At 44.0% G+C, this 18,421-nt stretch overlaps 1 protein-coding gene across 7 annotated transcripts in view; it reads right to left on the minus strand.

Annotated features, from left to right (window-relative positions):
* The window catches only part of LRRD1 (leucine rich repeats and death domain containing 1), a 105,262-nt gene extending 87,228 nt beyond the window's left edge, over positions 1–18,034 (minus strand). Inside the window, exons 1-2 of one of the 7 annotated variants that reach the window (XM_029588850.1) lie at positions 17,709–18,029; positions 5,712–5,787 (exon numbers count right to left, since the gene is read on the minus strand). Coding sequence is in view for 2 of the 7 variants with exons in the window: in XM_029588855.1 (XP_029444715.1) it covers positions 5,712–5,759 (48 nt within the window). In the remaining 5 variants the exon portion in view is untranslated. Of the gene's footprint in view, positions 1–5,644; positions 5,788–5,822; positions 5,907–17,708 lie in introns of those variants that run through there. The other 6 variants (XM_029588851.1, XM_029588855.1, XM_029588854.1 and 3 more) reach the window with 6 other exon arrangements.
* Positions 18,035–18,421: the final 387 nt, after the last annotated feature.

Genomic DNA, 18,421 nt, shown 5'->3' on the forward strand with positions numbered 1-18,421 from the left:
TAATCTGTGACGTTAAATGTGATTGGTATCTCGGGCTGGGTCTCTTCGACAAGCAGGCTTGGTTGGCAGGGGGACACTTCTGTTGAATTTGGAAAGGAGAAATCCAGTGTAGGGGGAGACTGTCTCTCCTTCAATGCCATCAGCCACACTGTTGACTCCTTAATCTGAGGAGAAAGATAGATAAACACAAACTGAAGTTCTTTATATAGTTCTCAATTGTTAACCATCCAAGCACCCAAAAGAAAAACATCATATGCAAACACAGTAGTACATTCAAAAATCATACCTTCACTCAGCCCTGTGTCGTACCCAGATGGTGTACCCACACCATCCATGACCTCCAAGTGAAGAGGGCTCAGGAGGGCTCAGAATTAGCTCCTCGATGGGGGTCAAAACGAAATTATTTGGTGGCCCACCACCAGTCCTGTGGGCCAACGCCTCAATTTTTGCAGCCTTTTCTTTCACCTCTCTTCGTGTGACAGAATAACTGTGCTGGATTTGTTTGACATCTCTGTTTTTTGACTGACAAGGAGCTCACATCCAGAGATATCTTCTCCCAAATCTTTTTCTTAGTAGAAGAGGAAGCCTTCGATCGGAAGAGCACTTTGGGTTTTTTTTTCATTTTTTATTTATTGAATTTTCATTAATTAGACAAACAAAAAACTTGTCAAACAGTAAGAACATAAGAACATAAGAAAATGCCATACTGGGTCAGACCAAGGGTCCATCAAGCCCAGCATCCTGTTTCCAACAGTGGCCAATCCAGGCCATAAGAACCTGGCAAGCACCCAAAAACTAAGTCTATTCCATGTAACCATTGCTAATGGCAGTGGCTATTCTCTAAGTGAACATAATAGCAGGTAATGGACTTCTCCTCCAAGAACTTATCCAATCCTTTTTTAAACACAGCTATACTAACTGCACTAACCACATCCTCTGGCAACAAATTCCAGAGTTTAATTGTGCGTTGAGTAAAAAAGAACTTTCTCCGATTAGTTCTAAATGTGCCCCATGCTAACTTCATGGAGTGCCCCCTAGTCTTTCTACTATCCGAAAGAGTAAATAACCGATTCACATCTACCTGTTCTAGACCTCTCATGATTTTAAAGACCTCTATCATATCCCCCCTCAATCGTCTCTTCTCCAAGCTAAAAAGTCCTAACCTCTTTAGTCTTTCCTCATAGGGGAGTTGTTCCATTCCCCTTATCATTTTGGTAACCCTTCTCTGTACCTTCTCCATCGCAATTATATCTTTTTTGAGATGCGGCGACCAGAATTGTACACAATATTCAAGGTGCGGTCTCACCAAGGAGCGATACAGAGGCATTATGACATTTTCCATTTTATTCACCATTCCCTTTCTAATAATTCCCAACATTCTGTTTGCTTTTTTGACTGCCGCAGCACACTGTACCGACGATTTCAATGTGTTATCCACTATGACACCTAGATCTCTTTCTTGGGTTGTAGCACCTAATATGGAACCCAACATTGTGTAATTATAGCATGGGTTATTTTTCCCTATATGCATCACCTTGCACTTATCCACATTAAATTTCATCTGCCATTTGGATGCCCAATTTTCCAGTCTCACAAGGTCTTCCTGCAATTTATCACAATCTGCTTGTGATTTAACTACTCTGAACAATTTTGTGTCATCTGCAAATTTGATTATCTCACTCGTCGTATTTCTTTCCAGATCATTTATAAATATATTGAAAAGTAAGGGTCCCAATACAGATCCCTGAGGCACTCCACTGTCCACGCCCTTCCACTGAGAAAATTGCCCATTTAATCCTACTCTCTGTTTCCTGTCTTTTAGCCAGTTTGCAATCCACGAAAGGACATCGCCACCTATCTCATGACTTTTTACTTTTCCTAGAAGCCTCTCATGAGGAACTTTGTCAAATGCCTTCTGAAAATCCAAGTATACTATATCTACCGGTTCACCTTTATCCACATGTTTATTAACTCCTTCAAAAAAGTGAAGCAGATTTGTGAGGCAAGACTTGCCCTGGGTAAAGCCATGCTGACTTTGTTCCATTAAACCATGTCTTTCTATATGTTCTGTGATTTTTATGTTTAGAACACTTTCCACTATTTTTCCTGGCACTGAAGTCAGGCTAACCGGTCTGTAGTTTCCCGAATCGCCCCTGGAGCCCTTTTTAAATATTGGGGTTACATTTGCTATCCTCCAGTCTTCAGGTACAATGGATGATTTTAATGATAAGTTACAAATTTTTACTAATAGGTCTGAAATTTCATTTTTTAGTTCCTTCAGAACTCTGGGGTGTATACCATCCGGTCCAGGTGATTTACTACTCTTCAGTTTGTCAATCAGGCCTACCACATCTTCTAGGTTCACCGTGATTTGATTCAGTCCATCTGAATCATTACCCATGAAAACCTTCTCCATTACGGGTACCTCCCCAACATCCTCTTCAGTAAACACCGAAGCAAAGAAATCATTTAATCTCTCTGCGATGGCCTTATCCTCTCTAAGTGCCCCTTTAACCCCTCGATCATCTAACGGTCCAACTGACTCCCTCACAGGCTTTCTGCTTCGGATATATTTAAAAAGGTTTTTACTGTGAGTTTTTGCCTCTACAGCCAACTTCTTTTCAAATTCTCTCTTAGCCTGTCTTATCAATCTCTTACATTTAACTTGCCAATGTTTATGCTTTATCCTATTTTCTTCTGTTGGATCCTTCTTCCAATTTTTGAATGAAGATCTTTTGGCTAAAATAGCTTCTTTCACCTCCCCTTTTAACCATGCCGGTAATTGTTTTGCCTTCTTTCCACCTTTCTTAATGTGTGGAATACATCTGGACTGTGCTTCTAGAATGGTATTTTTTAACAATGACCACGCCTCTTGGACATTTTTTACTTTTGTAGCTGCTCCTTTCAGTTTTTTTTTAACAATTTTTCTCATTTTATCAAAGTTTCCCTTTTGAAAGTTTAGCACGAGAGCCTTGGATTTGCACACTGTTCCTTTTCCAGTCATTAAATCAAATTTGATCATATTATGATCACTATTGCCAAGCGGCCCCACCACCGTTACCTCTCTCACCAAGTCCTGTGCTCCACTGAGAATTAGATCTAAAATTGCTCCCTCTCTCATCGGTTCCTGAACCAATTGCTCCATAAAGCTATAATTTATTCCATCCAGGAACGTTATCTCTCTAGCGTGACCCGATGATACATTTTCCCAGTCTATATTGGGGTAATTGAAGTCTCCAATTATTACTGCACTACCAATTTGGTTAGCTTCCCTAATTTCTCTTAGCATTTCACTGTCCATCTCACCATCTTGACCAGGTGGACGGTGGTATACCCCTATCACTATAGTCTATATATATCTCAAAAGTCAAAAGAAATTAATTTATATAAAACACAAAACCATTATAAACTCATGCTCTGCATTCTATCTTAAGGAAAATTTAGAGAAGATTATTTGAGCGATTCAACATTAATCGTCTATTTCTTAGGAAAACATGCATAAATCCCTTAAAACCTACTTATTAGCCGGAGTTACAATATTCTGAAGAAGATTCTCAAGCTGCACGGGATCTGGGAACAAGTAATCCTTCCCCTCAAACTTAACTGTGCAACTACAGGGATATTTTAACAAAAAAGAACCACCTTTTTTTCCAATACTTCTTTCCTAAAAATTTTCTCCTGCGAAGCTGAGTACTCCTGACTAAATCAGGATATACCCAGGTTCTCTGCCCATAGAATGTACTTAATCTGTTATGAAGGAAAAATCTTAATACATTTTCCTTATCAGTAATGAAAGCAAATTTTACCAGCAAAGTACTCCTATTTGTTACTTCCATTTCTTCTTGAGAGGAAGAGCACTTTGTAATTTTCACACACGGCCCGGCAAAACAGTTCCTTCTCAGCATCCGAGAAGTGAGCATCATGTGATCGCTTCTTTGGAGCTTGGCAACCACTGGGGCCTACCTGCTATTCCTGACCTCCAGCGTCTCTCTCCACCTGCATAAAGGGTCGCTTTTCAGCCATGACAATCTAACTCTCTGCCTGTTAGAACTCTGAATGAAAAAAATTATCACATACGTCAAATGTTGTAAATCAAAATTACTTTGCAAAGCAAAGTATCATGTAAGGAATATCTACTGGCCACAAAGCGATGTCAATATAACTTTCCCCAAATGAATCCAACAAACCAGTCACATGGATTGAAATGCTCAACAGTTAATGCAAGGACAACATGAGCAGGGCACATGGGAGGCATTAACAGATAGCAAAATGTGCAGTTAATGGAAGGACAACATGAGAAGGGGACATGGGAGGCATTAAAAGGCAGCAGAACATGCAGTTAATGGAAGGACAACATGAACAAGGGACATGGGAGGCATTGAAAGGCAGCAGAACATGCAGTTAATGGAAGGACAACATGAACAAGGGACATGGGAGGCATTGAAAGGCAGCAGAACATGCAGTTAATGGAAGGACAACATGAGAAGGGGACATGGGAGGCATTAAAAGGCAGCAGAACATGCAGTTAATGGAAGGACAACATGAACAAGGGACATGGGAGGCATTGAAAGGCAGCAGAACATGCAGTTAATGGAAGGACAACATGAGAAGGGGACATGGGAGGCATTAAAAGGCAGCAGAACATGCAGTTAATGGAAGGACAACATGAACAAGGGACATGGGAGGCATTGAAAGGCAGCAGAACATGCAGTTAATGGAAGGACAACATGAACAAGGGACATGGGAGGCATTGAAAGGCAGCAGAACATGCAGTTAATGGAAGGACAACATGAACAAGGGACATGGGAGGCATTGAAAGGCAGCAGAACATGCAGTTAATGGAAGGACAACATGAACAAGGGACATGGGAGGCATTGAAAGGCAGCAGAACATGCAGTTAATGGAAGGACAACATGAACAAGGGACATGGGAGGCATTGAAAGGCAGCAGAACATGCAGTTAATGGAAGGACAACATGAACAAGGGACATGGGAGGCATTGAAAGGCAGCAGAACATGCAGTTAATGGAAGGACAACATGAACAAGGGACATGGGAGGCATTGAAAGGCAGCAGAACATGCAGTTAATGGAAGGACAACATGAACAAGGGACATGGGAGGCATTGAAAGGCAGCAGAACATGCAGTTAATGGAAGGACAACATGAACAAGGGACATGGGAGGCATTGAAAGGCAGCAGAACATGCAGTTAATGGAAGGACAACATGAACAAGGGACATGGGAGGCATTGAAAGGCAGCAGAACATGCAGTTAATGGAAGGACAACAGACTAAGGCACATGGGAGGCATTGAAAGGCAGCAGAACATGCAGTTAATGGAAGGACAACATGAACAAGGGACATGGGAGGCATTGAAAGGCAGCAGAACATGCAGTTAATGGAAGGACAACATGAACAAGGGACATGGGAGGCATTGAAAGGCAGCAGAACATGCAGTTAATGGAAGGACAACATGAACAAGGGACATGGGAGGCATTGAAAGGCAGCAGAACATGCAGTTAATGGAAGGACAACAGACTAAGGCACATGGGAGTCATTAACAGATAGCAAAACATGCAGTTAATATGGTAGGAAATTTAAAGCAGGCCACATGTACAGCAAGAACCGCTTGGGTCCTGCTCCTCACCTAGATCTCTAGGATTTTGGGTGCCCGGGTACAGGCCCATATTGGGCACCCGGAGCCTGCTCCTCACCTGGATGTCCAGGAAAGTGGTGCCCAGGTCTGCTCCTCGCTTGGACATTCAGGACTTGGGCATTCGTGCTGTTTGTCTACGAAAAATAAAACAAAACAAAATACCTCTTACCTCTTGAAATTGAAGCTGGGTAGATCTGCCAGCAATAGCGAATCAAATATGAATGCCATGCACCAGTTCACAGTACATATCCAATCGAACTGAGAAAAAAGGATTGTCTGACTCCTTGCAGTGATTTATATACCCCCAAGCAGGATTATGACACGAAGCATGACTCACAATTTGACATCATGTAGAAGAAAAAATGTTAAATTTCTAAATAATAATAATAAATTTGCAGTTAACATTCCTCATATTCCATACAATGTATGCCCTTTTGACAGAATTTCGGTGCACTAGCGATGCTATACGGGCATCTTACGCTATAAAATAGGCAGCCCTAAGGATGCTCTTTTCTGACCACCGTGTGTTTTTTAGGCGCCTTTTTCATTTGTGTTTTATTTGAATACTGCATCGAACGCCCAGCAGAGGAGACTGTGTGCGCGTTGAAACTGCAGGCGCTCAGTTTGGATGCATAGATTTAGCACGTCTGTATTGCATCGGCTTGTATATGTTTCTGCATTTCCTTACTCAGAGAGAAACCTTTTACCCAATTGGTCCCCAGAGATCCCAAGACATCCTGAGGCAGTTATTCCTCGCACAGGGAAAAATGCTATCAGCTACACCTGCAACACTCTCTGATAATAACTTTCAAATACCGCTCGGTCCTATATAAGCGCATATATGGGAGCGCAGAGGTCTATTACAGTATTTCATAAACCATACGTATTGATCTGTGCAGATTATAAAATACATGTATATCCATCTCCCAACATTTGTTCATGTTTCAGTACATGCAAATATTTTACAATGCAATAAAAGTCCGTACGTTCTCTATTTTACAAACATGCATGCATATATTTTACGCCTGAAAAAAAAGCACATGTGTAAAACCCTGATTTCTATGCAGAAGTAGATATATTTTTAAATATGCATGCATACTTGAAATCGCCAGTTTATCAATACTTCCACCAGTTCACACCTAGTTCACCAAGAGCCTCCAAGTACTTGACCCTGAGTTCCCAGTTCACGCAGTCCTCCCATCCAAAAATAGAAGACAGATAAAGCTGATATCAATTGCGCTAGTTAATTAGCAGGTGTAAAACTGTGCAAATAAATTACCTAATGTATTAATGTAAATCTCTTATAAAATAACAAATTCCGCGTATACCTCTTAATTCCACCCTGGAACGCACCTAGACCACACCTTTTTTGTGTAGGTAAATGTGTGCACAAAATAAAAAATACACACATACTTTTGATGCTTATAAAACAGCCTGTACATGAATACAAGCTACGTTTGTGCATATATGTTAATTTTATATGTTCTCACATTTCTCTCTCCCTAAGAACAGAGTGTGAGAACATATAAAATGTGAGAACATTTTATATGTTCTCACATTTCTCTCTCCCTAAGAACAGAGAAGGAACCATTGTCTTTTTACCTACTGAAATCAAAGTATTCCAGAAAAACTCAACACACCTGTAACAATCCAGAGAATAGAGAAATTACTATTTACCTGATAATTTAATTTCCACTAAGGCAGCGATTCTCAACTAGTGTGTTGCGACACACCAGTGTGTCGCCAAGCAATGGCAAGTGTATCGCGTGCTACCCACAGCCGGCAGGGCGAAGATTGGAGCTGCTGGCCGCCACCAGAGACCAGGCTGATGGGGCTGAAGACCAGAGCTGCTGGCCACTGCCAGAGACCAGGGCCACAGGGCCAAAGACTGGAGCTGTTCAGCTGGGGGCCAGTGTGTGTGTGTGTGTATGTGTGTGTTGTGAATGTGAGACAGGGAGAGTGCTTGTGTGTGTGCTGTGTATGAGATGGGGAAGGTGCTTTGTGTGTGTATGTGTGTTTGGTGTGTATGTGAGATGGGGAGGGTGCTTGTGTGTGTGTGGTATGTATGTGTTGCAACCGTCCCTTTCCAACGGCTTCACTCCGCCTACCTCTCTTTGTTTGCTCCTCCTCATGCTGCGGATGGACGCCTGGCTGCCGCGGCATTTGCTTGCAATCCTCTCCGGCGTCCCCAGACTGGCTTGGGCGCTGCCTCCCGCCATGCTCTACTTGTACCACAGGGCGCGCACGCCGCACAGCCCTTCTTATTTCCTACTTGGCGTGAACCTCCGGGGTGTCCCCCCGTGACGACGTCATGATGCCCGGATATTTAAAGCCTACAATGTTTGCTAGCCTTTGAGTTAGCAAGGGTTATCCTACGGGAATCCTACGGATGGGATTCGCTTTCCGTACCCAGCTACTCTGCCTCTCCAATCTCTATTGGACTCTCTAACGCTAACGGGGTACCTGCTCCTCGGGGGCCTCACTTGCTTTCCAGGTTGCTATCAGGAAACCGGTACTCACTCCTCGAGGGCCCATGTTCCCTGACTCGCTGCCTACTCCTACCTTCTCTTCTGCCTGGAAATATTCGCTAATCTTCAACACCAGTGAGTACTACCATCTTCACCTCAGAGCTGTTCCCTGGACCCAGGTACTCGCTCCTCGAGGGCCTGCCTCCGTTCCAGCCCCAGTGCCATCTCCGTGGAACCGCTGTGTGAGTACATCATCTGCAAGCCTCCCAGCTCTCGGGGTTCAGATACTCGCTCCTCGAGGGTCTGCTCTCCCTACCCTGGGGATCTCCATACTGGGGTCTTGTATATTCTCCCCTGTACTCATTCTCTCAGTTCTTTCCACTACAGCACTGTTACTGGAGGAGTCGCTGTTACAGTGCCTGAGGGATATCAGCCCTGATGGGCTATTCCAGCTGCTCACTACTGCCACCTCTGGTGGTTTCCTTACACAGTCTAATAAAAGATCAAACTCTGTGTTTGTGTGTTCTGAGCTAAGCCTGACCTGTGGCCCCTCACGGGTCTTCCCTCATGGGCGTGGTCAGCTGCCACAGTGTCCAAGGGTCCACCCAAACCTCACAGTTTACAACAGTATGTGGGAGGATGGGGTGCTTGTGTATGTGAGAGGAGGGTACTTGTGTGTGGGGTGCATATGAGAGAGGGGGGTGCTTCTGTGTGTGTACGTGAGTGAGGGAGGGTGCTTCTGTGCATGTGTGTGGTGTGTCTGTGACAGAGGGAGAGTGCTTCTGTTTGTGTATGTGAGAGAGAAATGGAGCATGTTTCTGGCTGGCTGTGGCTGTGAGAGAGAGAGGGAGCATAGGTATGATTGAAAGCCTGTGTGTAAGTAAGAGAAAGCATGTATGTGATTGAGAGCTTGTGTGTAAGTGAAATAGAAAGAGCAAGTGTATGATTGACAGTATGTGGGTAAGTTAGCGAGAATATGTGTGTGATTGAAAGCCTATGTGTAAGTAAGAGAGAGAGAGAGCATTGTGTGATTGAGAGAGACTGGTCAGAGAGGTGACGTATGTATGTGTGAGAAAAACTGATCAGGGAGGTGACTGGAGTGTGTGTGTGTGAGAGAGAGAGAGACAGACAGACAGTCAGAGACTGGTTGTTGTCCCTAAGGACGAGGACAGTGAGGACAACTTCAGCAGCTACTGCTGCTTCTGGTGTGGCCTGCATGGGAAAGGAGTAGGAGAACTGCTGGAGAAGGTAAATAAAAGAGGTTTTTTTTAAGTTCATTTTTCTTGATTGACTTTCATTTTAATTATTGGGTATTATGTGATGTGTCTGCTGTTTTGAAATATTTTATTGGTGTTTGGAGAATTTTTAATAATTTTTAAAAGTTTTTAATTGTTAGATGTTATTCTGTTCATCAGCTGTTTTGAAACATTTATTCATATAGTTTTACAGTTATTTCTGTGTGGGGATCTATAGCAGCTTGGCTTTTTCTGTTTTCCTAATTGGAGGTGTATTGGTGTTTAGGGACTGGTTTGTGTGTATGTGAGGGAGCCCCAGTGAGTGTGAGAGCATGAGTGTGTATGAGAAAATCCAGGGGAGTAAGAGTTTGTGTGTGTGTGGGGGGGGGGGGGGGGGGGAGAGAGAGTGTTTTAATTGAAGTTTTAGCCAATGAAATTCAGCAACAAAAAAGTCACTAAGCAGGTAAGGTAAAGAATTATTTGTTTTTGCTTTATTAATAAATACAGTACATATATTAAAACTATAACTTTTTGTTATTAATTAGAGCTACAAATATCACAAAATTATGGATTTTTCTAGAAGTGACACATCAACCACTTCTAGAAAAATCTAAAAGGAGGAGCTAGGGACACTAGCGCGTCCCTAGCTCCTCCTTTTAGACCAGAGCAGCGGCTGTCAACGGGTTTGACAGCCGACGCTCAATTTTGCCGGCGTTGGTTCTTGAGCCCGCTGACATCCACGGGCTCGGAAACTGGACGCCGGCAAAATTGAGCGTCCGGTTTTCGACCCGACAGCCACGGGCCGACTTCAAATTTTTTATTTATTTTTTTTACTTTTGGAAACTTTCGGGACCTCCGACTTAATATCGCCATGATATTAAGTCGGAGGGTGCACAGAAAAGCAGTTTTTACTACTTTTATGTGCACTTTCCTGGTGCCCGAAGAAATTAGCGCCTACCTTTGGGTGGGTGCTAATTTCTGAAAGCAAAATGTGCGGCTTGGCTACACATTTTGTTTTCTGAATCGCGTGGGAATACCTAATAGGGCCATCAACATGCATTTGCATGTTGCAGGCGCTATTAGGTTCGGGGGGTTGGACGCGCGTTTTCGGCCCCTTACTGAATAAGGGGTAACGCTAGCGCGTCGAAAATGCGCGTCCAATAGAGGGTTAACAGTGCACTCCATTGGAGCGCACTGTACTGTATCGGCCCGTTAGTGAGTAATCTAACATTGTCAGTCTGTCTCATCTATAGATCAGCACAGGGAACCTGCATCCTGCACTCCCTATACTAACATTGCGAGACGGGTCTCCTCTGCTGAGGGCCCCTGGACTGCTATCTCTGGATCCCCTCATTACTGCCACCTCTGGTGGTATCACTCTGCTGTATAATAAAACACAAATCTCTGTGTTTGCGTGTCTAGAGTCTAGCCTAGTACTGTGGATCCTCACGGGACTCCTCCCCATGGTTGTGGTCATCACCACAGTACCCAAGAATCCACTCCAACACCTCAAAACCATAACAGATTGCTAACTCCATGGATTCGGCTCAGCTCACCGCATTGCAGGCCATTCCAGGCCTGGCCCAGCAAATCTCCGAACAACAGAACTCGCTGGATAAGTTGACTACTGCCTTTAACCAGTTGCACACACAGATGAATACACCGACCACCACAGGTAAAAAATTTACACCGTCTGAAGTGAAGGTCAAGACAACTGTAACTATCTACTCCAACTCGCTTCTCAGGGGAAGTTTGGAAATGTAGAGAATTTATCAACCAATGTTGCATGCTCTTTTCTCTGCAACCTAATCATTTCCCTACAGCTTATGCCAAGACCACCTATATCTTGTCTTATCTGGACGGAAGAGCGTTGGCTTTGGCCTCACTGCTGTGGGAGCATGATAACCCTATCCTGCATGATCTTGCCGGGTTCCTTAAACTGTTCAGATCAGTATTCAATGACCCTGCCTGGTACACGACTGCAGGATCTACATTGGTTCATCTGAAACAAGGTAATAAACCTTTGCCAGACTTTGCCATAGAATTCAAGACGTTGGCGTCAGAATTACATTGGGACCCTAAATGCCTGAAGACCCTCTTCTTTGAAGGACTGAACTCTCGATTGAAAGATGAGCTGGTGGCTCGAGAGATGCCCGAGACCTTAGCAGAACTAATGAAGTTGGCAACAAGAATTGATTGCCGACTTCATGACAAGATTCAAGAGGCCAAGAGTCCCAGAAGACCACTTCAGGCAGAGATTCTGTTGCGACCGTCGCTGCCCGACATCTCCACTCCGCCTTCCTTACCTCTTTGGCGACTCCCTCTGGGGGTGATGGACGTTTGGCTGCCGCAGCGTCATCTTGCCGACCTCCTCTGGCGTTCCCGGACCGGCTAGACGCTGCCTTCCGCCATATTCTCCTGAGGCCTAAGGGCGCGCGCGGTCCCGACTCAAGTACCAGCAGTGGCACGAACCTCAGGGGCGTTCCCCTGAGATGACATTATCATCTTCAGATATTTAAAGGTCTTTCATTTCGCTAACTAATCGAGTTAGCAAAGGGATTCATACCTAGCTGCCTCCAGGTATCGCTGTGGATGGGATTTGCTCTCTGCATACCTTGCTATTCTGCCTCCTCGGACTTTACCAGGGGTACCTGCTCCTCGGGGGCCTCGCTCTCTCTTTTACTTTTCAGGTTGCAGTCTGGAACCGGTACTCGCTCCTCGAGGGCCCACGTTCCCGGACCTGCTACTGAATATAACTTCTGCCAGGAACTCACTGCTGCCTACACCAGTGAGTTACCATCTCTCTCTCAGAGCTTTCCCTAAAACCAGGTACTCGCTCCTCGAGGGCCTACTTCATACCAGCTCCTGGGCTATTCTAAGAGACTACAGTGTGAGTTTTAACATCAAGGTTCTGTTCCTGAACTCTGCATACTCTGCCTATTCACTATCTCAGTTTCCCTACAGCTCAGCCTTTCTGGAATCGCTGTTCCAGTGCCTGAAGGACTACAGCCCAGCCGGGCTCTTCCTGCTCACTACTGCCACCTCTGGTGGTTCTCAAGAACTGTTTAATAAAAGAACTTGTGTGTGTGTGTGTGCCTCCCAATTCTAAGCCTGACCGGTGGTCCCTCTTGGGATCTTTCCCCGTGGGCATGGTCATCTGCCACCGGCCCAAGGATCCACCCACAACCATCATGAATAATAACAGGCTCGAGTTAAGTCTACGCCCAGGCCTATTCCTTCAGTTCCAGTTGCTGGCGAAGAAGAACCAATGCAGTTAGGCCGCAGTCACTTGACTTCAAAAGAGAGAAGAACGCAAAAGAGTTTGGGTCTATGCATGTATTGTGGACAAGCTGGTCATGCTGTACAATCATGCCCTATATGTCCGGGAAACTGGCAGACCTAAGTCCTGTGGGAGGACTCTTCTTAGGTCTAACTGCACCCTCTCCTCCACTCTCTCTTCCTGTATCCATAATCTGCAGACCTCTAGAATACCAGACCCTTGCCTTAGTGGACTCTGGGGCAGGAGGCAATTTTATATTGAGACGTCTAGTGGAGCACTTGCAGATCCCCATCACTACCATGATGTCTCCACTACTTCTATCTTCTATCCATGGGGAGCCCTTACCGGGTGAAATAACCCTGCTCACCGAACCAGTGACCTTACTTATCGGAGCTCTTCATACAGAGACTATTTCCTTCTTTGTGCTAGAGAAGGCCATGCACCCTTTAGTACTGGGGCTACCGTGGCTGCAGAAACATATGCCTCAATTCAACTGGGCCACTTTGGAGCTTTCACGTTGGGGTCCAGATTGCCATGGCAAGTGCCTGATGGAAGTTTGTCCAATACCCTGCATACCAACTACCTTATTGTTGTCAGGGTTGCCGCCTCAGTATGCATCCTTTCAAGATGTATTTTCCAAAGAAGCCGCAGACGTGCTGCCGCCACACAGATCCTACGACGACGCCATCAATTTTGGTAATTGCTCCTTTTAGTTTGGTCCACATCTCTCGTTCTCCCAGCCTTCTAGTTCTTCCTCCAGGTACTTCCCCATTTCATCAAAGTCCGTGTTTTTGAACTGCAAAACCCGGGTCTTTGTGCTACTTCTCTGTATCCTATTTGTGATATGAAACCATACCATATGATGATCACTGGTGCTGAGGTGAGCAGGACATTAGAGACATTATCTCCATTAGTGAGAACTAAATCGAGTATAGCTCCCTCCCTCATGGGTTCCATTACCATTTGTTTGAATAGAGCCCCTTGCAGGGCATCCACTATTTCTCTACTACTGTTACATTCTGCAGAAGGGATTCTCCAGTCTATATCCGGCAGATTAAAATCTCCAACAATCACCACTTCTCCCTTCTTTCCCATCTTTTGGATGTCTTCAACCAGATCTTTGTCAAGCTCTTCCATTTGATTTGGAGGCCGGTAATAAAAACGGATGCCCCATCATCTTTTTTTAGGTTGGCCCATAGTGCTTCTTCTTTGTCCCATCTTCCTTGCAGCTCAGATGTTTGGATATTGTTTCTGACATAAAGAGCCACTCCTCCCCCTTTCCTGTCCTCTCTGACCTTCCTTAATAAGTTATAGCCTGGTATTGCCGTATCTCAATCATGCGATTCCGTGAACGTCTCCATGACAGCAACAACATCCAAGTCCGCCTCCACCATTAGGGCTTGCAGATCTGGGATTTTATTGCCGAAACTACGAACATTTGTGCTCATAGCTTTCCAGCTTTTCTCGTTCAGGTTACTGCTTTTCTTGGACTCCTTTTGTGACTTATTTGGTTGAGTTTTGTTATCCACTTCACCCTTTTCCATTGCATTTGTATTTGGGGGGTGACATTCTAATTTCTTTCTGCCACCCCCGGCTTCTAGTTTAAATGCCTTATGACATAGGATTTGAATTTATCTCTTAGGATCCTTTTTCCTGCCACAGAGAGATGTAAGACATCTTTGACAAAGAGCTTTTTGTTGTTCCATACATGGCCCTAGCCCCCAATAAATCCAAAACTTTGTTCCTTACTCCAGGATTTGAGCCATACATTGAAGTTATCAATATGGCTTAAGTCTCTCCTTCCCCTGAACAGGTAACACTTCTGAAAAGGCGATGGCTGTCGCCAAGTGACTAATCTGCTTCGCTAGAGACTGGAAATCCCTCTGTACCGCTTGGATGCTGTTACTAGCAAGGTCGTTGGTTCCCAGATGGATGATAATATCAGCTTTAGAGTCTTTGCTTTCTTCTTGAATAGTTTTGACTGTCTGAAAGGCATTTCTGCCGGCCGATGATCCTGGGAGGCATTTAACTGTAGTGTTTCCCTCTAGAAGAGTTCCCAAATTAGTGCCTCTGATGACAGAGTCACCCAGCACAATGAGCTTTCTTCTTTGGTTATTGACTGCATTTTGGAATTTCTGTATGCATTGGGTTTCTTCTTTCTTTTCAGATACCACGTCAATCTCTTTCACCAGAGCTTTATACTTATGTGATACAGATAAGGCGTTTTGTACTTGTGTCACTTGAGAGTGTGTGTTTCCACATCACCGGTCTTACTCTACCAGAGCCCACCGTAATCAAGTTGATTTTTGGGTTCCTTGTCGCCCTGTGTGGGGGGGGGGGGGGGGGGGAAGACATGTGGGCTGCACAATTGTGTAGAATGGGTATCTGTGGGTCACAGGTCTTATCCTTGAGTTTTTTTTTGGGGGGGGGGGGGGGTTTGCAGTAATGAATTAATTTTGGAATTCTGTGAACTGGGTGAAACTTTCTTTATTGCAGCTAATTCTGCTTTAGCTTTAGCCAGCTCCTTTTTGAGGGAAGAGAGTTCTAAACAAATGAGGCAAGCCCTAAGTTTTCATATTATTTCCCTCAAAATAAAGGCTCCACAATAGTTACACTGGATAGACCTCATTTTGGTTGATTTATTTGATGGATAACACCTGAGGAATGACCACATTTTCAAATTATCTAATTACCAATTATGTATTCAGGCAGCCTATATCAAAAAGACTACCCCAGGGGTGGGGGGTGTTAAACAGTTAACACTTGGCCAGGGCTGTTCACTGGACACTGTAACTGCTATTGATTTTTTACAGACCCTCCCCCAGATAGGCTAGCTAAGTTTAGCTTTTTCCTTAGCTCTCCCCAAGCTGCAGTTGTGCTGTCTCCTTGAAGATCAAAGCAGACTGAATACTTGATTGACCCCTGCAGTGCACTGTGACTCACCCGCCCAGAGCTGAAGAGCCTCCTCCCACCTCCCTTTTTTTTTTTTTTTGCTTAAATAAACCCACAACAGTTTAATACAGCAATATTAATATCTAGGACAATATAAATAATATAAGTCTAGCACTACACCAAACACAGAAAAATATATGCAAGAAGCCCTCTGAAATAAGGATAAAATAAACTTTTTTCACCTTAGCTTTCCCCAAGAAGCTGTAGTTGTGCTGTCTCCTTGAAGATCAAAGCTGTCTCTATAACCATCAAATGCTTCTACAAAAAGCAAACCTTCAGGCTTCTTTTTTAGTTCAATTCTACTCTCAGATCTAATGGCACTAATTCTGAAGGCATGGTTCAAAACAGCTGACGGCCTTCTGCCAAGTGGAAGATAACTTAATATGAGTCAATCCTGGCACCATTAATAAGGCTTGTTGAGAAGAACAAAGTCAGCTAAATATTTACAAGTGCCCTAGTGATATATTTTGAACACCATACAGAGGATCTTGAAAACAAATAGGACTTTAGCCCTTGCCAGACTAACCTTTCCATTCTAATCTCCTTTTATCTTGACAATAGCTGATGATCCACTTTGTCAAATGAGGCAGACAGATCCAGAAACATCAATATAGAATCTCTGCATTTGTCTGCAGCTATCTGGACACCCTTGTGGCTCATGCCCACACCAAAACTTGATTGTAGAAGATGCAATGCCCTTACTTTCTCCAAGTGGACTATTTAGGAGTAAACTGACTTTTCCACTACTTTACTAACAAATGGTAAATTGGAAACTAGTCAGGAATGTGACAATGCAGAATTTGCCTTTTTCAAAATCAGTTGAATTACAGTATGATTTAATCCAGGAGCCAAAGAACCCTGTTCTAAGGATGAGCTAAATAAACAAATACTCTAATAATGGTGAAAAAAATGATGCTCTGCAATTATAAATTTAGAAGGAAGTGGATCAAGTTGTGAAAAAAACAACCTTCAGCTCCTCCAGAATATCCAGGATTTCACTTTATGGGCAAATTTTTCAGCAAAATTCCAAAGTTGATTTCTACTGGAAAGGTCCAATTGATCACTTTGAGCATCCTTTTCAACTGAAACATCACCCTGTTGATTTCTGATAGAAAGGTCACACTTTTTTTTAACATTTTATTTAGAACAACCAACACAATGTAGGGAACGAGTTACACCTTTACATAGTAATCAATACATAGTTTTGATTATCTTTTTCAACTAGGACATCATTATCATCCCAACCCTCCCCTTCCTTTAAATAAGTTCTAATATTGGTAATCTTTTCAATAAAAGTTTCACAAGTCCCCAGCTGAGACCACAAGTATCTTTTCTACTTTTCTTTGGATTCTCACCCTTGAACTGTTTAAATCAACTTCCTATGTGTATCCTCTGCCAGTTCTAGTTTTGCAAAATAATCCTTTTAACCTCTCGAATTGCTTCCTTGTCGATCTTGGCATGAAGTTTACATTTAATCCCTACTCGTGTCACTCTTTTCCTTTATCCAAATCCGTTCCTACCGACATGCTTATTGTTTTAGCAGTGATCCTGAGTTACATTGGTTTAATGTGTCATAAAAGTGTCAATTGTAAGAGGCATATACACAATTACTTCATTACAACTTATTTATTATGAAAATGTCCTCTCAAAAATCTGGAAAAAGCTTTCATTCATTTCCAATGATATTATCTACTGCCTTCTCTTCGGATACTTCAGTGAGTGACAGATTTATATTTGTAGTAAAAATAGATATTTCGAATAACAATCGCTGGCTGCACTTTTTTTTTTTTTTAAATTTCTGGTAACTGTATCACAAACATCTAAATCTTTGCTGGAGTCCGAGGCCCTTCCTGGATACCCCGCTTCAACTTTTTATGAAATGGGGCTGGGTGCACATATAGAGCCGGTGAAGGAAAAATATACATCGGCGTACCTGCAAAACATTTCAAGTGCCAATGAAGAAAGCAAGGCGGCCAAAGCTGGCCAGAACAAGCGTCGCTGCTCTCCGCCAGCAGTAGCATAACTTTACGGGTGCAAGCCTGCTGAGCCGCACAATGAACCCGTCACTTTGCATCCCTAGTATTACAAGTTCATGCAACGACAGCGCAGAAGAAACAAACCTTTAAACACATTTTCCGCCAAAGATCTTGGCCGCTGCTGCTCTTCACTATTTAGTTGCTAAGACGGATCACTAAGGCAATGGGAGGGGGGGGGGGGGGGGGGCGGGACTGCACACGCCCGCATCTCTAGGCGCCTCCGGCGACCGCCGGCTCCCTCCGTCAGCCCTCCTGGTGACAATGGCCCGACATGCGCGCGCAGTCCCGGGGCTGGCCTGTCTTCTGGCGCGAGCCACGGCGCGGGTTCTGTTCTTTCTCTGCGTGCAGGGCGCTGGCTCCGCAGGGCGCAGGCGGGGGTGACGACTCCTGACCACCCAAGCGAGGGGCGGCAACGTTTCGACGCGGAGAGCGGCGCGCACCCCCCCCCCCCCCCTAGGTGGTCTGCATCGGCGGTTAGAGCAGCTTTTGACAAGAAACAGGCAGAAGGGAGCGGCTATACCCTCCCCTCTGTCGCCTGTGTCACATTCAGATTGCTTTTATTGGCATGACAATTCTATTTGGCTTGTCAAAGTAAGATTATATAACGAGTCAAAGAAAAAGGGAAAGAAAACAGTTACAAATAATAACTGTAAAGTAAAATTAGAGGTTACAGAAAGTGTAACAGGATCAAGTTTCAGGTTTTGATGCTGGTCCTTGTTATCCCAGATCAGATTACATTTCTAGCCTAGTGACAGGATATGATATTCACTTATTAAGTTTCTATATTTCCTTTCCCT

This window comes from Rhinatrema bivittatum, chromosome 2 (genome assembly GCF_901001135.1).
Source record: "Rhinatrema bivittatum chromosome 2, aRhiBiv1.1, whole genome shotgun sequence".
Lineage (NCBI taxonomy): Eukaryota > Metazoa > Chordata > Amphibia > Gymnophiona > Rhinatrematidae > Rhinatrema > Rhinatrema bivittatum.